Below are 25510 nucleotides of genomic sequence, written 5' to 3'. Positions count from 1 at the left end.
AGAAAAAAGGCTTCTATTTTTAATATGTTACAGGGCTTCAGGACAGTGTTTCCCAGCCCGGTCCTGGGGGACACCCAGATAGTCCACGTTTTTGCTCCCGATAGGGAGCTGAGACGTAACTAAAACGTGGACTGTCTGGCAGGAAGCTGGGAGGAAGCAAAAACGTGGACCGTCTGGGAGTCGCCGAGGACCGGGCTGGGAAACACTGATTTGATTGAAAATACATTCATAGTTTGAGCCAAACGACAACACTGCAGGTGTGCGACAAACAGGATGAAGCTGGCAATGCATTTGTAATTCCCAACGCGTTCGATATTTTGGGATAGATGCACGTGAAGCATGAATTATCAGGTAACTGATCATTTTAGTTGCTCTCCATTTCTTATTCTCGTAAAATGGACAGTGCAGTCTGAAGTTCCTATAAAATGGGACATAATCATATTTTTGGGGGAAGGATGCGGAAGTCGTTACCGGAAATAATGGTCTGGTGATCGTTGACGTCACTCAGCTGAAGTGGGAGGGAGTGAAGGCTGTTTCGTACACATATCCAGACCGAACTGAATACGGTACTGCTTTCTAAATGTTTCCACTCTGTCGTACTAAAATATGTTTATGCTTGATATTTTAAAATGAATGCTCATTCTGAGCTTTTGAAAACAACCAATTGTTGGCCTACCTTTCGTTACAGGCTATGGTTTACCTGGGGAAGGTCACGGTGCTTTAGCTTAGCTTAATTTAGCATAGCTAGCGATGTTTCGGGTAGATTTCGCGTTGCGGAATTTAAGCATCGGGTTTACTCTTTACTATGAAAAACAAACGAATGACTGTGAAAAATAAGACTTTTTTGTTTGTAGCCAGATAAAATAATTTTCGACGCCCTATCCTACATTAGCTGACTCGCTGCTTCCTTTGAATGAATTAGCTTGTCGCTCCGTTCTGCATGGGTTCCTCTAAGCTCTTTATTGCGAGTAGCTGAGCGGCGCCGTTAATTCCACCTGGTTTTAATAAAAATCTTTTAGGTACTGACAGGGTTTACTAAAGTTTACACACAATGTCACATGCAGAAAACCTTCAGTGTCGAGGTTGCCAGGTTGGCCAGCTACACAGGGAGATATAGTCCAGCCCAGGCGGGTAGATCCTGCAGCTTGATACCCGTAGTCGAGACAAGCTGGGCTGTTCCCACAAGCTTCGCGATGCCGTTGTTAATAAACTGGTTTATCACGTCCGAGACAGCGCTGTAGGGCAGCAGCCTGTCAACTGTTAGGATAGGAGCGGTACTGGGTAACCGAGTAATAATTAATGGTAATATTAACCGGCCGTAGGTATCGTGGTTTTAGACTAAAGCTTCTTTAAGCCGGCGGTGAGATAACGCTGTGATATTTATAACTGGTCCGAACGCTTTTCCGTTTAAACGTACATATTTTCTGGTGTCTGTCTCCGTGTTGTTATCCTTATCACATGTATGTTTCGTTTTTTCTTTGCGTTACTTGTTTGCGTTCTATTGATTGTTTCTGTAGTTACATCCAGTTTTATTGTCAGCTAACACAGGCTTATCGATTGTACACATAAACACATCCAGTACAACATCTGATTTGTTTTACTTTGTCTTTTAGCCATAATATAGTGGTTTAAACTAATACATTAAAATATAATATTCCTCTGTGTTTTGGGGGTGACTTCTGCTTTTATTATCTCTGCGGGCACCGTGCCTCTATCTCTTGGAGAGAGAGTTAGTGGAAAAGGAGAGTGGTTAGTCTGTAGTTCAGACTGCTCTCAGCTTTATCAAGAAGTGCCTTGTGTTGTAGATGGATATTTATCTACTTTTACCAGTTTCCACCATGGCTATCTCTGAAATGGTACAGCACAGTTATTTTATCGCTGTTCAATACAAAAGATGATATTTTTATAGTATTCTATTTTGCTCCTTTTGTGAGGTGTTTTTTTAAGAAGGGGATATATGTGTGAATACATAATTAAAATACACCTTGTATGTAATGTTGTTGTGCTTTAAGTCTTTATTCCTTGTTCATATTGTGTAGTTTTATTACTTTAACAAAAGAGCAAGGATGAAGTAAAAAATTTTAAAAAAAAACAGGAAATTATGAGGGGAACTTGCTGCAAGGATAAGCACCCTGAATTTCAGCTGGGATGATCATGTTTTCCTTTTTGGCTGTGGAATAGATTCCTTTTTTGCTGTGTTTCATTTTTTTCCCAGTATTGTGGAAACAGCCAAGCTTTCCAAGTGACATGCCGTGTTTCCTCGTGTTTTTCTTGTGGTGCACTTTTAGGATTTCCTGTTGCTTCAGCAGTATTTATTTCCCCTATTTGAGAAAGTTCTGGCACTTTCCCTCAGTCACTTTCATCGTCCCTTTGTGTCCTGCAGAAGAACAGATAACTCACAGCCAAGATGACGGACTCCAAGTATTTCACCACCACCAAGAAAGGTCTGCCAAATGTTTACCTTGTTTCGTTCTTTGGTTGTTTGTTTTTTTTTTTGTTTTGTTTCAAATAAGATTTTCTAAACTTTCTGCTTTACTTTTGATTAGCTCAATGCTCAGCGCTAGCAATGTAAAAAAAAAAATCATGTTTTTTTTAAAACCTCTCAGGTCTCAGTTTATGTTCTTATACCTTTAAAGCTATTGTGCCAGTGGCAAAGATTTTTTTGTGTCAATATCTCTAATGGAAAATGAGTGTTTGAGAAACGTAAAATATATCATACGGGCAGAAAAAAAAAATTATAGGGGTGTGGACAGAAATCATGGGCAGGCCTGACTGAAAGTAGCCACTATCATTGGGTGAAAATGATGGCAGTCGCAGAGTAAAGGTTTGGAGTGCTACGGCCCAGAATTAGCGTCTGACGGTTTGGGGTGCCCTCCTTTGGCAGGCAGAACTGAGACTAGGCCAACTGAGGATGGCGTAATAGGATAAGATGGCTTTAAGCTTAACTGTATTAGCCCAGCTCTCTGTTCCCTTGCTGGTTAACCTTCATGAAAGTCTATTGGCTTTTTAGCTGTAAAGAGGTGTCACCTGCCAGATTTGTTGGTTTGAATGAATTAACAATTTGGTTCTGCCATCTGTTGAAACATTTGCGTGTATGCTGCATTTCATATCCACCTGGTGCGGGCACTCTTCCCTCGCCGTTTTGCTTGGCCATGATTAGCGGCTCTTTCCATGCATGAAGCTTGTGTGTGATCGAATTTGGAAGCGTTTGGTCAGCAGGTGTCAGCAGAAGCCCACTTAAGTCCCAATATTAAAGTGTTAGCGTGATGTGGTTCCTCTAAGTCTGTTTGTTCAGGGCAAGTGCCAAGCCTCCTATGTGCTTATGCAGCGGGGCTGTACACATTCTGATTGCATTCATATTTAGATTCCCTTTGTTTAATTGTGGGAACAACCAAGTATGTAGAATTAATTCAGTAGTAGTGTTTCATATATTCAGCTTATGTTTTGCAATGATTATTTACACTCACGGGATATCACGTGGTCCTTAAAGCTGCTATAATGCAAGAAAAACTTCAGACTTATGCCTAACAATAAAGTATTATAAAGTAACCGTAACAATCCCCTTCTCCCTTTATTATTAGGAGAGATTTTTGAACTCAAAGCTGAGCTAAACAGTGACAAGAAAGAGAAGAAGAAGGAAGCCGTGAAGAAGGTCATTGCCTCCATGACAGTGGGCAAGGATGTCAGGTGAGGCTGTTTCATGTCTGCTGTGGGCAGAGAAGTAAAGCACTGGTAGTTTAAAATGGAAAAGAACAGCAAAATGAACTTTAGTGTTTTTTGTTCCTGTTCTTTCTGTTTTGGGACCATAACTGAGGTACAAGGCATTGTGGTCAAGCATATTTCGAGCATTTTGGATTTTGGATATAGGCCAATATAGGATAGAGATGTTGATATATTCTATACAAAAAGAATCTAATGGTCTGTAATTCTCACTGGACACACATCTGTATATTGGATGAATATTTAAAAATATATTTGAATAATTCAATATTTGAGTAATTGAAAAAGCGTCTGTTCCAGTTATTAATTTTTTTCTTCCCCCTCAGCGCACTTTTCCCCGATGTGGTGAACTGCATGCAGACGGACAACCTGGAGCTGAAGAAGTTGGTCTACCTGTACCTGATGAACTATGCCAAGAGCCAGCCAGACATGGCTATCATGGCCGTCAACACCTTTGTTAAGGTAAAGACACGGGCCCTACTCTGAGCTTGAGAGGCTGCATGTGCCAGGGTAGATTACACAGGTTTGTTTTGAAGCTTGTTTTGAATGTGTTCATGTGCTACTACTCCCCTGCAGGGGGTAGGCAGTGAGTGAGTTCTTAAACCAGGAAATATCCTTAAGTCGCCATTCATCAGGCCGTTATGTTCCTCCAAACCCCCACCCCCAGGACTGTGAGGACCCCAACCCGCTGATCAGAGCCCTGGCTGTGCGGACCATGGGCTGCATTCGTGTGGACAAGATCACGGAGTACCTTTGTGAGCCGCTGCGCAAGTGCCTGAAGGATGAGGATCCGTATGTGCGCAAGACAGCCGCCGTGTGCGTGGCCAAGTTACACGACATCAATGCCCAGCTGGTGGAGGACCAGGGCTTCCTTGACACGCTGAAGGACCTCATCTCTGACTCCAACCCTATGGTGGGGCCCCTCTTGATTTGAACGTTGGTAGTAAGAGAATTGGCTGTCTGTGTCTCTGGTGCTCTCTGTGCCCTGGGCTTTCTTCAGATTGATAAATCAGTGTAGGTTTATATTGCTGTACTGTATTAAAATGGCCATGTTGTAAGTGCAGGTTGTTAAGGAACATTTTCTGTATAAGTACTCTAGTAGAGTTATTGAAGTCTGGACATGTATGTAGTTTGTCCCTCTTACTCATAGAATGATTGGTGTTTCCGACTTACTTACATTTTCAGCATTAAACTTGCTGTACTTGAAACCACATGGAGGCTTTCACCTTGCTGTTTAAACTTGTAATGGGTATTTGTCCTTCATGCTGTGGGTCAGACCAGCCTTGTCCATCTGCTCCTTTGCCTCCCAGGTGGTTGCTAATGCAGTGGCTGCCCTCTCTGAGATAGCAGAGTCTCACCCGAACAGCAATCTGCTTGACCTGAACCCCCAAACTATCAACAAGCTGTTGACAGCACTCAACGAATGCACAGAGTGGGGCCAGATCTTCATCCTCGACTGCCTGGCCAATTATATGCCCAGGGATGACCGGGAGTCCCAGAGGTCTGTTGCTCGTCTTCACCAGTAGCACCTTCACCTGCATCTTTTGCATTTTTAATGATATTTTTCTCTCCTAGGTCAGGTTGTTCCAGGGCATGAATCTCCAAATGTCAGTCCTATATTATAATACTGAAAAAGCTGTCACACGCAAAATGAACTTTTATAATAATTATCATAAGAATAATAAGAATAGGAGTTTTATTTTCATTACAGTAAGCTCTTGTGCATTCGCGCTTAATGATTCGCGAATTCACAGATCCGCAAAAATTTCACTGGAATCGAATTTATCTGCATCCGTGATTTTTTTTTTGCACATCTGCGTTCCTTTTTATGTACATACTGTACTATACCTTTACAAGATGCGAATCACATTCGCATAGTTTATTCCCTTTGCAGCTGTCATGACCTGCTCGTCCGATCCTCCCGTGTGCCATGCCCCCTCATCTACCTCGTGTGGAATCCCCGTGTGATCAGCTGTTTCGCGTTGCTGTCATTAGTCCTGTGTATTTAAGTCTGCGTTTAAATATGTTTCCCGAGTCCGGTCATTAACGTCATTTTGAGTTTGCTGCCTGTTCCATTGTCCTGCTTGTCTTTACCTTTTGATTAAACCCCATGTTCCCCAATTCCTTGTGTCCTGTCCCGGCTTCCCCGGTCCGTGCCCCAGCAATATGTGACAGGAACGCTAATGGTTACATAAATATTAGAGAATAGTTGATTTATTATTTTATAATAGGAAGTACACGTTAACGTAAATTCAACACACAAAAATAAAAAAATTCTTGAAAGGTCCTAATGTTTACGTACATAGCAAATGCATCCCGGGTTTCCATCTCGAGATGTATTAGCTATAAACACTGAAAGGGTTGGTTTTTAAAGGTAATGTATTAAGCTAACTTTTAAATGAAATGAATGTGTTTTGAGAACATATTTAGGGTTTAAACTATAGAATAAAGCACATATTACTGTTTTTAGTGACTCTACCAAATATCTGCGAATCCTCCTCATTCGCGACAGGTTCTGGAACGTAACCTTGCGAATGTCCGAGATCTTACTGTATACAGTAACTTATCTTTGAATGTCACAGTAGTTTGTCAGTTTTGGGTGTTCAGAAATCCAATCTGTCCTCTGCCATGTTCTATAATTTACCTATACTGTGTAAAGTGAATGGTTTTTATCCCATGGTTTATGACTGCCTCATGACACTCTCCCACCCCCTGCAGTATTTGTGAGCGTGTCACCCCACGCCTCTCCCACGCCAACTCTGCCGTGGTGCTGTCCGCCGTGAAGGTGCTCATGAAGTTCATGGAGATGTTGCCCAAGGACCTGGACTACTATGGTACCCTGCTGAAGAAGCTGGCTCCGCCGTTGGTCACGCTGCTGTCGGCCGAGCCAGAGCTGCAGTATGTGGCCCTGAGGAACATCAACCTCATTGTGCAGAAACGGTGAGCTGGGCCCCCGCACTGCATTCAGGCTCTGATTGTCTTGATTGGTCATTTATAGCAGGAGTTTTCAGCATCTCTGACACCAGGGGCCCTCAGATGAAGTCAGACCCCTACTGCTGATGCATGATCACATAAATAATCAGGATGGACCCACTTGTTAATTTTTTACACTGCATTATGTGAATGGTAATACTAACACTACATACTCTCTTCACTGCTCTACAGGGCCCTAATTAATGGGTATGTTTGAATTGTTTTCAGTTGTTTCTCGAAGAAGTATGAGTATTAGCATTGCTGTTAAAGGGAAACAGCAGTGGTCGCCCCTTTTTGCCTCCAGCTTTTGCTCACTGCGGCTAAACATGCCGAAACGCTTTAGCGAATGTTCCTACATGCTGAGAGGCCTCTTCGCTGCTCGCAGGGATTCTGCCACCAGAATGTTAGGATGCTTCTTTGTTTCTCCACAGGCCAGAAATCCTGAAGCACGAGATGAAGGTGTTCTTTGTGAAATACAACGACCCCATCTATGTCAAGCTGGAAAAGCTTGACATAATGATCCGGCTTGCCTCTCAAGCGAATATCGCCCAGGTGAGCGAATGCGTATCTTCAGTACTTTTCACTGGAAGGTTCTTTTCAGCCGAAGGTACTTCTACATCTACTGGAGCTGGCCCTCGTATCTAGCGCTCAAGCCAGAATTTTGTGTCTGTTTGATGAGCATAAGTCCCTGTGATTGGGAAAATATTTGCTCAGATAGATGTCCCTACGTTCAAGGATATATTCCGCACTGGCAACTGGCAACTACCCTCTGCTCTGTTCAGCCTCTTCTTTTTTTTTTTTTTTTTGGTGAATTGCCCGTACGTCAGCGACCGATTTGAGGGGTGTGTTCCGCTGGGTCCGCTGTGGCGTGTCTCAGACGAAGTGGAACCTCTTCTGCCTAGCACAGTCCGCAGCACTGGGCATATATTTACCTCATGCTACCTTCTGAAGCAGTGAGATAGAAGGAGAATTGGCTTATTTCCACGACCAGCATACACAAGTAGACCCGACTCCAACTCAGCTCAGCTTTTCTGACTGCAGTGCAGTGGAAATTATTGGCCACCCCTGCCTTACCTGGAGAGGCAGTAACCCATTATTAGATCAGTCACCGTTTCCATTAATAAATGCAGAATTGGACTGCCGAAAGGTGTGTTTGATAGTTTGGTCAGTCAGTGTATCTTATACGTCTCCTTTTTAGCTACAGTGCTTTGAAGTGCACTCCATTCTTTTTTTAGGAGTGCGTGTCACTGCCTGCTATTTATCCAGCTCTTCTCATATGCTCTCGTTTTAATTTTAGCTGCTGTTAAAAATTGTATTGGCCTCAAATAATGTGTTTACCTCTTATCCCTGTATATGCAGGATGACCCAGGAACAAACAGTATCATCCTGGCCATTGTTATGCCTATTTCATAAACGTATGAATGAAGTGTACAGTTTGCTATTCAGATTGCTTTTTTTTTTTAGACTATGGGCTTTGCGGAGTCAGTCAGTATGGTATTGCCAGTGGAATGGATATGTATCATTTAGCACTCATCACCGGTCTGACTGTTGGAAGTCGGAGTCCTGATTTAGCCATCGCCCATCTCATCTCCAGGTCCTCGCGGAGCTGAAAGAATACGCCACTGAGGTGGATGTAGACTTTGTGCGCAAGGCGGTCCGCGCCATCGGACGCTGCGCCATCAAAGTGGAGGTGAGGGCCTGGGCGTTTGGGTGATCACACTGACTGCCACATCTCATCCTCTGCTGCGTCTGCCTGCTGTCTGCTTTGCATTGTTTTGAGTTGTGTGACAGTGCATTGCGTGGGGTGGGGATTTATTGCTTTTCTCCTGGTTAGTCCCCCCCCTTCCCCTTCTGCTAGTGTAGTGTGACTAATCTAGGTGGACAGTCCTTGGAAATGTGAAATTAGAACACCTTTGCTTGCAAGAGCAGCATAAAAAATTCATTTATGAAGAGTAACATAGGTTTTTCACAGTCTAGTTCTATCACCTGAACCATCAAGTACAGGTGATTGTTACTCAATAACTTCAGATATTGGGGAGTTGAAGTGAAACGTAGACTAGCACACATGGTTTTGAATCAAATGGGGACAAACATGCCACTTTTCAGACCGTGCCCCCGCTTAACCATCTTGTCATCACCTGTCTGTCCATCAGCAATCCGCAGAGCGCTGCGTGAGTACATTGCTGGACCTCATCCAGACCAAAGTCAACTACGTGGTGCAGGAGGCCATTGTCGTCATAAAGGACATTTTCCGAAAATACCCCAACAAGTAGGTTGATCAGTCAGAATTGTACCCTAAAATTTCTGCACAGTGTGTAACACCAGTACAACTATAGCAATGGCAGCTGAATCCATGAACTGCAAGTTTTCATCAGGGAGGGAGCTAACTTGATAATCTCATGCTGTCTGAACATGAATTTCAACCGTAAATTGATTTTTTTTAAAGATTAGCCATATATATGTTTTTTCCACAAGAGACAAGAAATTGAGGAAATTGAGAGGCTTTTAGACATTGAACAGCAGTTGGTCTTGTCCCATTAGAGATATCTGCATAATTAGCTTGCATTTATAAATATTATCCCACTAGGCAGTCATTGAGTATTCACTGTAAATTATTAATCTAGTCCAGTTTTGCTGCTTTGGGGCTTTGAGGTGTGACCTTGTTTGCCCCCTCCAGGTACGAGAGTGTTATTGCCACACTGTGCGAGAACCTGGACTCCCTGGATGAGCCGGAAGCACGTGCGGCCATGATCTGGATTGTGGGCGAATATGCTGAGCGTATTGACAATGCAGACGAGCTGCTGGAGAGTTTCCTGGAGGGCTTCCATGATGAAAGTACCCAGGTCAGCCAGGGTCTGGGACTCCTCACTCTCCTACACTCTGGATTGTTCTCAGTTTCTCAGTGTTTGAAGCTTTTTCAAAGCCGTAACATCTCCAGTCTGGGTTTAAAGGCTTCAGACATAAAGCTCAAGATGTGAACAAGATTTTGAGGAATCTTGCAATGCGCATTCTTTGCATGCGTCTGCTGTCATTGGTCCCGTCATCTCACTGGTTTCCTCTGCGGTTACACAGGTCCAGCTGCAGCTGCTGACAGCCATAGTGAAGCTCTTCCTGAAGAAGCCCACGGAGACACAGGAGCTGGTTCAGCAAGTGCTCAGCCTGGCCACACAGGTGAGGGGTCGTCCCTATCTCTAGGGCCTTTTCTGGTCAGCTGTCGATTTAGCTGCTTTACCATCATATGGGAAGCACAGTCCACGCCCCCCCAGCCCAGTCCACGCCCCCCCAGCCCAGTCCACGCCCCCCCAGCCCAGTCCACGCTCCCCTGTCCAGGCACATTGGCTCCATGGGCAGCACTGTTTGCTCACCACTCACGTCTCTGGGGACTCCTGCAGTTTAAAGATACGCCTGCAGCAAATTAGTGTCTGTAGATTGCTGATAGAGTGCGATGTGTGTAAGTGTGTCTCCCTTGGATGGGCCAGCATTCTTGTTACCCTGCCTTGTGTCATATGCTGCTTGAGACAGGCTGCGGGCTTCTCCTGACTTTGCATTGTATAAGAGAATGGAAGGTGAATGGATCAGCTTTTCACCACCGAGCAGAATGGATGTGTTCAGTTAGTAATTAGTGGGAGGTATGTCTTTAAAAGGTTTTACATCTGGATTGAACCGTGAAGAGATTCAAAGGTATGCATTTTGGATATGTGAATCTGTACATTTTTTATGGTTTTTTAAAATTATTATTATCATTTTTTTGGAAAAAGGATTTAAGTGAAATTTCTCCCATTATAGCTCTGAAGCCTCAGAAGGTCCTTGCTTAACCCTTTGCTGCTGTTTTAGTTTACAGCATCCTGATGCTTCATTTTGTTCCCTTTAAAAATAAAAGTGAACCTACCAGTCACCTCTTTCCTCACATAGACAGATTAATGATTTTCCAGATATGACACCTTCATCTGTGGTGGTGATGGAGAACTGATCCTTGAATCTAATTGGCGTGGTGTTGGGTGGTGCACTGACAGAAGGGGCAAGGACTGTCCAGGTCTGAGGTTGCCAGCAACATCAAGACTGGCTGCCTGGTGCATTTGGATTCAACCTGCATTCTGTCTGCGGAAGCAGTTTTATGATTTTGCGTTTCATGTTTTGAGTTGTAGTTTAGTCTCTGTTCCTTCCCAATGGCCTCTCTATTGCTGCTTGCTTATCTGCTTTTTTATCTCCCAATCCCTATCTTGTATCTTCTTCATTCTCTTGCTTCCCTTCTTGCTCTTTTCCTTCCTGTTCCCCTCACTCCCTGTCTCACCATCCTCCCTTCCTCTAGGATTCTGACAACCCTGATTTGCGGGACCGCGGCTACATCTACTGGCGTCTGCTCTCCACGGACCCAGTGGCAGCCAAGGAGGTGGTGCTGGCGGAGAAGCCACTGATATCAGAGGAGACAGACCTTATTGAGCCCACTCTGCTGGAGGAGCTCATTTGCCACATTGGCACTCTGGCCTCTGTCTACCACAAGCCTCCCAGCGCCTTTGTGGAGGGCAGTCGAGGTGTCCAACACAAGAGACTTCCTCCTCGGTCTGGCTCGTGAGTACCTCTGTGTTGTCTTGCACTGGTATTTCTAGAACGTTCTATAGCATGTACATTTTTTGCTCTACTGTTATCTAGGATTACAGATAGAAATGGATACTCTTTCTCACTTTCTCCAGGGGTGAGAGTACTGAGAGCCCAGAGGTGGGTCAGCCTGGAGGCACCGGACCTGAAGCGACCCCTGCCGTTATCCCGTCCCAGAGCGACCTTTTGGGAGATCTGCTCAACCTGGACCTGGGACCGCCAGCCTCGGGGAGTGTCCCAGCCCCCACCTCCGGCATGCAGATGGGAGCTGTGGACCTGCTGGGTAGTGGCCTGGACACCCTGGTGGGTGGCCCCACCGTGAATGCCAGTGCATGTAGTCTCAGGTTGCAATGACCCATCCAGGCCCTGTGCATTTTACATAAACTGGTTCCTTACGATCCCTGGCACTCAGGTAGTGAGTCCTATACAGACTGAGTACCGATTAATTTATCCATCAAGATGGGTGTTTCTGCCTTACCTGAAATTCTGCTTCTCATGATTTTATTTTTCTCCTGTTTTTTTTTTTCTTTTATTCTCTCTGAATGCAATTCAACACCTGCAGATGGGTGATGATTCTGAACCGGTAATTACATACATGGGAAGGTTTCTGTCACGTCCTTTGTTGGGCAGGGTAGTTCATTTCATTCCATCCCATCCCATCACTGCCTCCCATCTCTCCAATGCAGCTCTGTGTTGTGTCATAGTAGTCTTTTTCCGGTCTTTGAGGTCAGTTTTAACATGTCACACCAGCCCTTCTTTGAGTTTAGGGCACATCATGGATGAGATTAAATGTTCCTTTCTCATTTCCCCTCTCACCGGACATTACTAAATGCCATAGCTTAGCACACCAGCACAAATGGAGACCACAGGTATCATTGACCTTAATGGTTTGTCTTTTTGGACTCGGTGACCAAGCCAGGTTGGAGTCACACTCGGTTCTTCTCAGGGTTGAGTATCACCATAGAGTGGAATCCAGCCCATCACCACTATAAGATTGATTGGGTTATGAAATTGAGTTAGCCGGCCTCTTTTGGGAGTTCTGTGTTGATCCTTACCCTGCTGGTCTTGAAAGGCTATTGAACCAGACTTCCATTTAGCAGTTTTCTGCAGACCGCCTTTTTGCCCTTGTTGGATCACCATGTGGTCTCAGCACCCATTTGCTTTGCATCTCCCTCGTTGTGTCCATCAGTCATCCCATCCTCCCACACTGGAAGCCTTCTGGTCTCTCCTTATGATTGACCTTGTCTCCAGCATCCATAATGCACTCCACTGCGCACTCTCTCACCTTCATCTCTAGGGCCGTCCCTTCTCATGTCTGCTGAGCCAACTCATTCACCACCTGTTCTCCGCTATGAATTCATGGCTAATGTCTTGTACTAAATTTTTATTGTTTGTCGACAGCTTGGTGGAGATATTGGCGGAAGTCCAGCGGTAAGTTGTACAGAGCTTATTAACCTTTCATTTTCAAATTTGTGCCGCTCTTTCGGCGCAAATGTGTGCTTATTATATGTTCATTTACACTTATCACAAGAAAGCGCTGCACATTTTAAGCGTTATAGGTGTATCCCTGCTTGTAAACCCTCTTCCCTCGGTGTTGTGTCCCATAGATGGGTGCTGGCTTTGCAGGAGCTCCTGCAGTCATGCCGGCCTCTCTCAATGCGCCTGTCGGAGGTGGTCTTGGTGACCTGTTTGACCTTGGCAGCAGCATGGGCATGACGACAGGCGCATATGTTGCTCCCAAATCTGTGAGTCCAGTGAGCTTTCCCACAATTCCATTCTTGCAAGTGAATAGGAACATCGTTAAAGCTTACTGACCTTTTACACTTGGTATATAGTTAGAAAGAAAAGTAGCACACTGGAAGGCTGCAGACCAGTTTATTGTATATGCCATTGACCAATCGGTTAAGCCAATGATGCAACCTGCAGGAATACATTGTTTGATTGATTTTGACTTGATTCCTTTTTGTTAAAATGCTGCACACCAATGTAAATTTTTGGACTAGCGTGATTAGGACACTATTGTGCATTACCGTGTGAGACTCCAGCAGCACCATGGGCTGTTCCTGTCCCACCTTCCAGGTGTGGCTACCTGCCATGAAAGCCAAAGGCCTCGAGATCTCTGGTACCTTTTCCCGACGTGCTGGTGTCATCCAGATGGAGCTATCTCTCACCAACAAGGCCATGAGCATCATGACGGACTTTGCGATCCAGTTCAACCGAAACAGGTGAGCCAGTCCTAACACTACCATGGAATTGTGTTCAGATTTAACTGGGATATCCCCTTCATTCCACCCTCTTAATTCTCATTTGGCTTGTTCTGGGCAGTTTTGGGCTGGCCCCGGCTGGTCCCCTTCAGGTCCTCACACCCCTCAGCCCAAACCAGACCATCGAAGTGAGCCTGCCACTCAACAATGTGGGACCCGTGATGAAGATGGAACCCCTCAACAACCTGCAGGTTTGTTTCTTCAACCAGTGTCTCTGCACTAATCAGCATTTAATTCGGTGCTGGTAAGAAAAGGAATGCTCCTGTCACTGCATGAATACGCAGTGTGAGACAGTGTTCTCACTCCCCAGATGACAGGGGCACCTGCAGACATATATGGCATCAGATAGTGTGTTCACTCCCCAGATGAGAGAGGCAGATCGATGGCTCTTTGGGGTTTGGTCATTAGGCTGGTCCACTAAGCTTCGCATAGCTGTCTGATAATAATACGACTGATGCATCCTCCCATTAAAATTCAGCCCCAATGACATCAGGATAGGAAGCATGAATGAAGTCATGCACACATTTCTCTCTTGTCAGAAAGACTCCGTCAGCGAGAGAAGTGATCTGTATGTGTGTTAGTACATGTGTTTGGCATTAAGAGGGCCAGGCAGCTGGCAGACGTGGAACTTCGAAAGGGGCAAAGGGTGCTTATATGCTCCTTTTTTGTCTCACTGGCCTCGCAAGATCGTCAGGGAAAGGCAGTTACAGTGGTGGGAGTTGCCGTGGGGAAAGCGTTGCTAGGGAACAGGGAGGACCGCTCACGTGGCGCTGGCTGCTGGCTTCGCGGTAGGCTGAGCCCGTGCCAGTCTCCCCCCCCCCCCCGGGGGGGAAAAAATACATATAAATAAACTCCTCATACAGATATCTATCTGCTCATCCCCCCACAGGTGGCTGTGAAGAACAACATTGATGTCTTCTACTTTAGTTGCCAGTACCCCATCAGCATCCTGTTCGTGGAGGATGGGAAGATGGGTGAGTCTCCGCCCCCCCCCCCCCCCCCACTCCCCGCCATCGCTCCTTAAGAGGCTGTGTGACCCTGCTCCTTATATAACTGGCGGTGACGCTCACCATTGCTCTGTACAGCCCGTTTTACTCAGAAACGCCCTTGAAAAGTCTTCCTCGGCTTGGCAGTCGCAGCGTTATGAAGGTTTGCATTTAATCCGTGATGATTTAGACTGGAAATCTATGGGATCATCCTGCCTTTATTTAATATCTCGAATATGTTTGTCAAAAAATTTGGTGGGTTTCATCATTTTTGATTGTATTCCCCTAGACAGGGAATATACATGGTTTTGGGATGGGGCTGCCGCAGACACATTCTTGTTAGCACAATAACTCAAAAATTATTTGATCGTTCTTTTTTTAAACTAAGCATGCCGTAATGCCAATGATCAAATTTCGGAAATGATCAAATTTTGAGTCAACTCACCCCAAAACTGAAGCAGCGCCTCTTAGTAAAAATAGAGGATGGGGGCTGAGCCAGTAATTGATGATGGGTGGCAGCAGTGCTGTGCCCCACAGGCTACTCTGGGGGTGGAGGGTGGCACACTATTCTGAAGAAGGGTCCCATCCAGCCTCTCCGCCTCTCTCCCCACAGAACGTCAGGTGTTCCTGGCCACCTGGAAGGACATCACCGGTGAAAACGAGGCTCAGTTTCAAATTAAGGACTGCCATATCAACTCAGGTGAAGCATCTTGAGGAAGCCAGCATGTCACTCATGCCCAGTGCGGCCTTAGGTGGGATATTTTAAGCTCAAGGCTATTTTTGCTGCATCACAGTAAATATGTTTGAATCCCTCCCCCCCCCCCAGATGCTGCTAGCAATAAGCTACAGAGCAGCAACATGTTCACCATCGCCAAGCGTATAGTGGACGGCCAGGATATGCTGTACCAGTCCATGAAGCTCTCCAACGGCATCTGGGTGCTGGCTGAGCTGCGACTCCAGGCTGGGAGCCCCAACTATACGGTGTGTGGAGGGAATGGGCCAGCAGAGGGTGTAGTGGTTAATGACCTGGAGCCAAGGGGGTGTCATTTGAGATGGATACTGGTCAGACCCTTTGGTATGGTGACAGTTAGAAGACAGAGGACACACTTCATCTTGAGAATCTTAGGTCTGATATAGAGAGCTGTATGTATGAACAGTGGCCAGCTTTAATACATGCTGCACCCCCACTCTGTCAGCCATGCTTGACAGACTGCACAGTTTGGTGCGATGGCCGCTCTCCCATCCAGTTTGAACTTGGCGCAGTGTCTTACTGCTCTGGCTCCTGCGTTATTTCACATTCGTCACTCTCCCCGTGTTAGTCTGTGGAATCTGACGTCTCCTCATGGTTTCTTTTTGTTCCTTCCTCTGCCTCCCCCTTTTGCTGTTAACATGTTGTGTTCAGGATTTGGAGGTTAGTCTTAACAGTTCGCCTCCCAGGCCCATGCTTCCAGTCTTATTTTCCTTCCCTACTCTCATTTCCTAACTTACTTATTTTCTAGGGTGATTCCACTGTTTTTATTGCAGTGCTGAAATTAAGGATGATGTTAGACATTTAGTCAACTGTAGTGTTTGCTCAGTTAAGTGCGGTGCCACATTTAAAGCTGTGGTGGGCAATCTTCATGCCAGCTGCATAAACAATTTTCAAAAAAAATAAAAAATCTACAGACCCACAAGACGTTGGCCATTGGGTATGCAGGTTTTTGCTGCAGCTCCCTAATTAGATTACTAATTAGGAGACCGATTGGCTGTAGAGTCCTCACGCCTGGGTTTGAACAGCTGACCTACAGGTTATCCCAAAACCTGCATACACACCGGCCCTTTGTGGATAAGATTGGACACCCCTGATATAAATGCATTGCAGTAATGTTGCCTGTAAATTTCCTGCGCTAATGTAATTCAATTTTATTTCTTTAAAAACGAACAATTCTGGGACAATTAAACTTTCACCAGTTTAATTATGACCCTTTAAAAAGACAGTACTTAGCCTCTGCTGTAAATTTTCGTATGAGCCCTTCCCATGAGTCTGTGCTCCTCTCAGGAGGGCAGATTTTTGAAGGGGGGGGGGGGGGGACAAACCCTCATGGCTGATCACTGTCCCCATGGTAACTGTGTGGCCAATGTGTGAGCCAGCTCACCCCCTGAGGAGCTGATTGCTCAAGCTGTGTAAGAATGTCAGGCGCTGCGACAATTCCCCACATCGCTCCGCTCTCGTTCGGTCTCTGTCAGCGCCCCCCCCATCTCACACTTTATTTTATGTTCATTGTTCCATTCATTTCCACCTCTGCTGCTTCTCTCCCTACTGGTTTGTCTTGCGTCCCAGTGTAAACCATATTGCCAGTTTCATCACTGGTCTCTCCTGTCTCTCCCTGTCCTAAGCTGCCTCCTCCACTTCCCACCCTCATTTCTTTTTCTGCCCTCTCTCTGTCTCTTCGCTTCCCTCATTCTACATGTAGGCTTCCACTGCAGAACAGTAATAAATGCACCCCTTTGCCCATCATTCTAAAACAGGCCAGAGACAGTGAAATGTGACTTTGTGTCAAGCGACATTTACTTCTCCAGTTGCGTGGAATGTTACTGGCGCTTGTGGGAGGCATTTGTTTGCTGTTACACATGGGTGCCACACTTTCCCCTGACTGCACTTTTCAGTTCTCAGTCAGAAATGACCTAAACCAGGAGTTACACTCCAACAAATAACTTGCTTCTGGTTGGGTTCTGGTAGGCAGTGTTAGGTTCTCTCTTGTGGAACATTTTTAGAGAAAAGCTAGACTATGAAATTCAAAAACCAAAAATGGAAGATGGGGGGAGAAAAGCCTTTCTGCTGTGGTGGATTGATGGCATTAATTATTGGAAGCCAATAGAATGAAAGACCTGAGTTACGGCTGAGTGGGAGACAGTATTTTGCCACCGTAGCGATTACTGCAAGGTGCCCCTTAGCGGCTCAGTCAGTGAAAGCTGTTCCGAAAGGACACGGCTGTCACTGCACCGTGGGAGGGTTAAATGGGCCGTCAGCATCTTGACTGGCCTGCCAGGCACCTGAGAGTCCCTGGTTCCCAACAGCAGGGATTGTGTCTCTCTTCCAATAGCCATTTATCAAACGCACCTGGTGATTCACAGCATGAAGACAAACTTTACCGGTAGGGGTGTGACTCGACAAACGGCTGGATGGCTTGTAGATTGGAGCAGGGTGCTGAGTCATGGACAAATTGGGAAATGACAAAGGCGGTGAAAAATCTAACACCGATTTTCTGATTTCCTGTTCTCATCTTAAAAGCTTTTCCTTAATTAATATGGCTTCCAAGGTCTGTTAGAAGGGTTTCTGATTTAGGTAAAAGTAGATTTTTTTTTGATGTGTTGCATCCTGACTTGTGCTGTTTAATTCAGTTCCTCAACTGCAAAAATGACTGGTAAATGCATGCATAGTCAAGAGACATCCAGCGGATAAGCTGTAATGACAGCCGTCTTGGGAGATTCACAGAGGAGAGCCTCATTCTTCTGTGGTAACTGCTCTTCATATCTCCTGTCCGCAGCTGTCCCTGAAGTGCAGAGCTCCTGAAGTCTCCCAGTACGTGTTCCAGTACTACGAGACTGTGCTGAAGAACTGACCTGGAAAACAGAGACCGTGGTAGTGGGTTGGGGGGGGGGGGGTGTTCACTTGTCTGTAAGTGTGTGAGGGCGTTGGCCTTGGCTGCAGGGCTTAATCAGGACCATTTTACCACACACTAATGTCTCCCTGTCACCCTTTCACCTCCCCTGACCACGCCCACCCAACCCCAATCATGAATACTTTATACTGTCTCCTCCTCTCTGACATTGTTCTGACGAGTGGTGTTGTCAGATGTCACCTTCAGTCTGCCTAGAGGGACCTGCCATTGTTCTCTAGATACTACAGCCCTGTTTATCTCCTCTTCCCCAAATCGTCTTTGCTGGAGCAATCTCCCCTAAAAGGTCTCCTGCAGCATTCGTTGTGTCTCCAAAGCTTGTTCTTGATCTTGTACATTTTGGGCCTTTCAGCTGTTGGCCAAGACAAGGTGCTGTGTTCCACACCATTACCCTCTACACAAAGTCCTCCAAATGAAGCCATTTCTATTCACTTGGCGTTTCCTTCAGGAGACCAAAATGGCATTTTTTAAAGTCTGCCCTTACCCCGATCTGCTGGGTGTGTTAAAAGCAGGAAGCGGGAAGATGCATCACTGTACTCATGTTTAATGTTATCTCTAATTCTAATTATTAGAAACTACAGCATTCTGTTTGTCTTTGTCATTACTTGATTTAATTTAGCAGTGTCGGCTGTGAGTCCATTTCAGTAATAATTTCAGTATTGAGTCTTTGACTTGGTCTGTCCTGCTGACGTTTGCTATGCTGCAGTAGTATTTCCCGTAATTCCCACACTCAACATGCTCTTACCTCAAATACAAGAGTGCATTCTATCCCCAAAAAGAGGCTGCAAGCTGGACGCAGAGGAAGCATTTACCATTTTCTTGAATCTTCCCCCTCTCCACTCCCCTCGAGTGTTTGCTGAGTGTGCTGCCGTCCTGCTTTTATAACTTTCGATTGTAACTGCTGTGAGTGAGATTGCAGTGTCTCTACCCTCATCCTCCACCATCACAGGTCCCTATACCCACCTTTCTATCCCCTTTTTTACATCATTCCATTGTGTGTTTCGTTAGATTTTCGTTTTGTCGTTGTGTGTCGTTTGATTTTTCTGTAGGTGTTTTACAGACACGTTTCGGCTGGGTGAACGATGCTGGTTCCTGTACCAGTCCCCCTCCCTAGAGAGAGGAGAGGATGGCTGTTAAGCAGTTTAGATTCTGCATAGTCTGCATAAATCAGTTCTTGAGTGGAAATTACTATTATTTGGGTTTAGAACTCTGGTTTTGTAAAATTATACATACCGTATTAATAAAAATATATTTGGCTTCACAAATTTGCCTGGGTGTTCTGTGCTTACAGTTGATGTTGGTGTCATACACCGTGTTCAGTTTAGTTTGCCTGCTGAGCAACCAGAGAAGGGCATAGCTGGTGTAAGACTAATTTTCAGTAGCTATATACAGTCGAACTTCGTTACAACGTACCTCGGGGGGCATTAAGAATTTGTACGTTATAACCATAGTACGTTGTAACCAAGTCCCTCAAAATGAATGATGGAACACAAAATGTATATAAAAAAACTTTTATAAAACACCCCTCAAGTTGACAATATGACATACAGCTTGTGTAGTTTGAAGAATATAGTTCCTATTCTGAATAGGAACTATATTCTTCAAACTAGCTTAATATCAGTTACTCATAGACAGCCGACATAACGCAAAAACCTTCCGGCTTATCGTTCAAATCGCCTTACTGGAACCTAATGTCAAACCGAAATTATGCACCTGTATGATTCAATTGGCTGAAATAAATTTCAATACCATGCAAAACCATGAAAAAACGGGGGCTGCATGCAAGGAGTCCGGCCGGCGTGGAATGCTTCGTGAGGATAGGTTCATACAGTTAGGCGTTGCTAAGCGATGTAGATGGCCGGCAACAGCCGATTCTGAATTGTGCGCGCGCTCGGAAGATGAGGCTGTACGTTGTAACGAAGGTCAGTTTGCCTATTTTCCTCTGAAAATCATACATTAAATCGAAGTTTACGCTGTAAAGGTGTACGTTCTAAGCGATACCGGCAAATGGAATAATGCATTACGCGAATTCGGGACATTGAAATTTGAACGTTGTATTGGTGTAAACGTTATAAACGGGGTACGTTGTACCGAGGTTCGACTGTAATTACTGGCATTATTTTGTTACCACGTCTATAACCCTGGGGACCACATGAGACTTTCCAAGCACAACTTCTTGTGGGTCTGTAGATTTAGCAAGACATTTATTTAAGTTTTTTGCTTGAAGATTGTTCATGCAGCTGCCATTTGCTCCAGGCTGTGCATAATAGACTATGATTTCTTTGCATTGAGGTGGGTATGATGTATTTGGTTTGCTGTAAACACCGCATTTAATACTGCGCTTCAATCAAGTATTTTGCTTGGTAAAATCAAATGTTTTAAACACCTCACTGACATTTAAGCACGGTTGGTGATTGCTACACTGTCTGATTTTATATTAATCTGTTTCTGAATTAGTCACTTTAAATCGCTAGCTAATGTGAAATCGTAATTAGCTCGTTGGTGAAATAAGGGCTCATCTTATTGCACGCCACTCTTCTTGTTGGAAGACACTGATGTACAATCCAGCTGCCAAACTGCCGTCAGCCCCCAGGAGGTGGTTTTCCTTGGATACCGCTGCATACCCAAAACTCCCTGCCCTGCCATATTTCTTTCCGTACCATGTGACCGTTCATGTTTTGAGGTTATCTGATTGACACATCCCCTCCTACATTATTTTTCATTCTTTTTCTGTCGCCGTGTAGACTCACGGGTGGCTGTGGCCTTCTTACCTGGGCACATTTAAGCAACCATCTGGCATTTTGCCCCACTTGTTCTAAATGATACTGTAGGAAGTAAAAATGCTTAAGAAACCACTAATTATATTTGTCAGCTAAATGTACTATGTTATGAAGGCAAATACATCATGTGATTAATAAATTACTGGGTATTACAGGATCACCCTGATCCATTTGTTTTCATACCAGCCTTTAAAATTTGATCACTTTAGCTTAATGCTGGCCTGATTATAATGTCTGCATAATTCTTTGTCCACATAATTCAGTTGTGACGGCTCAAAGTTCAACCTGGCAATCTTTGAGATTGTCAGCTTATGAAAACACCCATTACAAGCCTGATTATACGTTACAAACCTGTTTAATAAGGATGTTTTACTTCCTCAGAGCAGACAGTAGGTTTTATGACAAAGTAAAATTCAAAATCACGTGTTTATCCTTACCTCTTCAACTCACTACAAATAGTCATTAGCCCAACTGAACAAATGCCTTGATCTGTGCTGACCTGCCTAAATGCTTCTGAAATGTCATTCTGATTATGGTATGTGATGCTGATGGGAACTGCTTTTAAAGGTTGGTGGTTTTTTAAATTATCAATAAGGTTTCATTTCCGTTTCCTTTGCAATGGTAGCAAAGATCCATGAAGCTCTGGGTAAATGTTTTTCTGTTCTAAAGCCACTTTTAAACCCTGAGATTCAAGGCTTAATTCATGATTCTGCTTTCATGATTCTGCTTTCATGCCTCCTGCGCCTTAATACTTGTTTAATTGAATATTTTTCGTTTAAATCCTCTGCTTTGCATCTACAGAATAAGAATTTTACAGCAGGGGAAACGTGCATTTCCCTGTGACTTTTTGTTCATATGGCTCAATGTAACCAAACAAAATTTTTCATTGACATGCTATGTATATCAGCCCTCAATTCAACTGGATTGCAGAAACTTTGACTTGAATTTTGAATACTTATCAGTTATAATTATGATGTAACATCCTCTATAGTAAATGCACAATGCATTTGATTGATTAGCAGTAGGTAATAGGTCCCTGTGTGTTGCCAGTCCATTAGTTAGGTACAGATAAGAATTAAACAGCCTGATATAATTTCCATATAGCAGTTGCTAGTGAGCTTTGAATATTTCAAATATAACTATGACAATTTGCCTAACTGATCAGATTTGATCAGATTTTTCCTGTGGCTGACCTAAAAATGAACTTTTCATATATACTCACTGGCCATATTAGGTGTTCTATGTCAGCAGCACAGTGTATGAAATGATGCAGATACAGGTCAGGAGCTTCAGTTAATGTTCACAACGAACTCCAGAATAGGGAAGAAGGGTGATTTAAGTGAACGTGGTATGGCTGCCGATCTGCTGGGATTTTCATGCACAACCATCTCTAGGGTTTACAGAGAATGGGCTGAAGCCATGATATGCAAAAGAGCATCACTGAGCACACAACACGTCTAACCTAGAAGCGGATAGGCTATAGCAGCAGATAATCACACCAGGTGCTACCCCTGTCAGCTAAGAGCGGGAAACTGAAGCTACGGTCGGCACAGGCTCACCAAAATTGAACAATGGAACATTGGAAAAATGTTGCCTGGTCAGATTAATCTCAATTTGTGCTACAACATTCAGATGGTAGGGTCAGAATTTGTTTTAAACATGAAAGCATGGATCCATCCTGTCATATCAACAATTCAGGCTGCTGCTGGTGTAATAGTGTGAGGGATATTTTTTGGCACACTTTTGGCCCTTTAGTACCAATTGAGCATTGTTTAAATACTACAGCCTACCTGAGTATTGTTGCTGATCATGTCCATCCCTTTATGACCACAGTGTACCCAGCTACTAATGACTACTTCCAGCAAGAAAATGAGCCATGTCACAAAGTTCATATCTCAGGCTGGTTTCTTGAACATGACAATGAGTTCACTGCATTCAGGTCGCCTCCACAGTCACCAGATCTCAATCCAGTAGAGCAAAGTTTCTCAACCCAGTCCTCGGGGACCACCAGACGGTCCACGTTTTTGCTCTCTCCCAATTGGCAGGACCAAAAACATGGACCGTCTGGTGGTCCCCGAGGACCGGGTTGAGAAACCCTGCAGTAGAGCACCTATAGTGTAACGAGATTCACGTCATGAAGGTGCAGTCATCAAATCTGCAGCAACTGTGTGGTGTTATGTTAACATGGGCCAAGGTCTCTGAGGAATGATTAGAGCACCTTGTTGAATCTATGCCATGAAGTTCTGAAGGCAAAAGGGGGTCCAACCTGGTACTAGCAAGGTATACCTAATAAAGTGGCCAGTGTGTCTATGTTGTGTTCAGATCAAGAGCTTTGAATGCACCATCAGTAAAAAATCTGGTAAGAGGGATTTCATAATGGTTTGTTTGTCATTAATTTAGTTGTGGGTTGAACAGTGATCACCAATCAGCAATCACGATCCCAGAACTTCAAATTGTCATACCCTTAATTATCTGATTTTGAGAGTTGAAGTGTTCAATAATCTATTTTATTGAAAAGATTAGGTTACCTCAATACTGGGCTTATTTTAATTTCATGGACATATGTTCAGCCCATGATAATACCAACATTTGGGCCCTTCAGTGTAGAACAGGGATACATAGACATGGTCTTTATCTCCTCCTTAAATATATAATATCTAGTATATTACAATCCAAGCAACAATGTTGGTGACCTAGCATTTAAATGAATGTTGCCATTGAGGAAGAAACAGATTCAAAGAGAGTTTGAACTTCGGCTACACCAGTTTTGGGGGAAAAGACATCTTTGGAGCTGTTTGTCCAACTTTGTCACAGATGATTAAGACAAGATAGTGGTCACATGCAGTTTGGTTAATATACAATGTGGACCTGTTGTTGTTAAAAGTATAAAAATTGCAAGAGTCTATGTCAGTGCAAGGACTTCTGGAATAAATACAGTGTGCAAAATATGCTAAGTACAGTGAAAACATGCGGTATTACTTGGTAAGAGGGGGGTACCTGATACTGAGCTGAATGATGACTGGAAACCCACTAGACGTGCTATAATGTTCCCTCATCACTGGGTTTCATTTTCTTCTGTTTTTTGCTCCTCATAGTATCACACACTGTTTTGCCTTCTCTTGTAGCTGATCATCTGGCTTCCTGCCTTACGCCTTCTGGCAGTAAAGCAGCTAAGAGACAGAGTGGGCTGATGGCCTGCATGTGGGGGCTGAGACCCCATGAAGCTGTAACCCTGGGACATTGAAGGGCACAGTAACAGACACAGTCGTAAATAAGTGGTATGTGTGGAGCCAGTTGGTTTTCACTAAAAGCCGCCCTGTAGAAGTAACTATTTACGTGGTAATACCCTTAACTAGAGCACCCCGAGGTTTAAATGGTTAATATACTTGCATTTTTTTTAATCCCTGAACGTTTGCCAATAATCATCTATACAGTAATAGTCACTGTAACACCTATGTGGTGGCACTAAAATGTGTCCGTTATCATTGATACCAGAGCTCAATGCTGTGGGGAAAAAAGAACATAATATGGCTGTAATTCATCTTGGATCACAGCACAGAGAAACTTCACAATTCATCCGGCCCATATCTGATGCACTGACTGAGAAATGTTTCCACAAAGAAACCAGAATAACAAGGTGACTAAAATTAAATATTGATGAAATCAGAACTACGTCTCCTAATCGGGCAATCGCAAAACATACTATTTGCTGATTGTCTTGGGTCATTCGTAGAAAAAAATGATGCTCATACACAGCTGATATTGTGTAAATGAATTTGTTGTAGCAATTTGAACAAATCCATCCTTCTCAGATATTATGTATGTGTTAAGTTCAGCCATGTAAAAAGATATGTCTATATATACCAGAAAAACAGTGTGAAAACATGCTGTTTGTGAAATCGCAGCAATTCCAACTCTTATTTGATTCCAGCCTGTGTCTTTAGCAACAGTGGAGAGTAGTTTTTGATGAACAATGCTGTCTACTAAATGGTTGCTCAGTCAGTGCCTCCAAGACATGTGCCACATCTAGTCAGCGCTGTCTTGTTTTGGGTCCTGAAATATATCAGTAAAGATAAAAACAGGTGGAAATGCATCACCAGCCATGTATGGAGTTTGCCTGGGTGTCCTGACATGAACCGACCAAGAAGCTCTACCCAGCTTCAACCTCAGCTCTCAGAACAGTACAGTGTGGACCAATAGCCACAGCTCTGTAATGTAATGATGGTCCATCCAAAGCTTGATCTTGGTAAGAGCCCTCACTAAATGAAGCACCCTCAGCTCTGCCAGCTCTCCGATTTTCTGCCAAATTGGTCAATTTCCAATGAACTACCACTAGATCTTAAATGTTTGAAGTCAAAGTTCTCGTGAACATTTGGATCTAGCATAGACTAATACGCTTTATCACTCTGCAGTAACTGTAGTATTGCATTATTCCTCAGTAGCACTAATCCTCTTATCTATATAACGTTATGGCCTTAAATTTTTGCACTGTGTACCTTTGTAAGTTTGTCGCTGCATGTTTATTGTATCAT

The 25510-nt window shown here is 44.2% G+C and overlaps 1 protein-coding gene across 2 annotated transcripts; it reads left to right on the top strand.

Moving 5' to 3' along the window:
* Positions 1 to 459: 459 nt before the first annotated feature.
* ap1b1 (adaptor related protein complex 1 subunit beta 1) lies at positions 460 to 19463 on the top strand. 2 transcript variants are annotated; one of them, XM_023804344.2, is made up of 23 exons: positions 460 to 566; positions 2384 to 2444; positions 3582 to 3687; positions 4047 to 4182; positions 4388 to 4633; positions 5031 to 5221; positions 6439 to 6660; positions 7125 to 7245; positions 8288 to 8383; positions 8847 to 8962; positions 9371 to 9536; positions 9766 to 9864; positions 11003 to 11262; positions 11385 to 11592; positions 11852 to 11872; positions 12691 to 12720; positions 12897 to 13034; positions 13369 to 13514; positions 13615 to 13744; positions 14443 to 14527; positions 15153 to 15239; positions 15366 to 15520; positions 18067 to 19463. In XM_023804344.2, exons 2-23 carry the CDS (start codon positions 2408 to 2410, stop codon positions 18139 to 18141), a joined length of 2871 nt encoding a protein of 956 aa, XP_023660112.1. In that variant the 5' UTR covers positions 460 to 566; positions 2384 to 2407; the 3' UTR covers positions 18142 to 19463. The 2 variants fall into 2 exon arrangements, with proteins under 2 accessions (XP_023660112.1, XP_023660114.1); XM_023804346.2 differs by lacking the exon at positions 11852 to 11872.
* Positions 19464 to 25510: the final 6047 nt, after the last annotated feature.

Source organism: Paramormyrops kingsleyae, chromosome 2 (assembly GCF_048594095.1).
Source record: "Paramormyrops kingsleyae isolate MSU_618 chromosome 2, PKINGS_0.4, whole genome shotgun sequence".
Classification (NCBI taxonomy): domain Eukaryota; kingdom Metazoa; phylum Chordata; class Actinopteri; order Osteoglossiformes; family Mormyridae; genus Paramormyrops; species Paramormyrops kingsleyae.
This window is presented reverse-complemented; position numbering and strand designations above follow the sequence as displayed.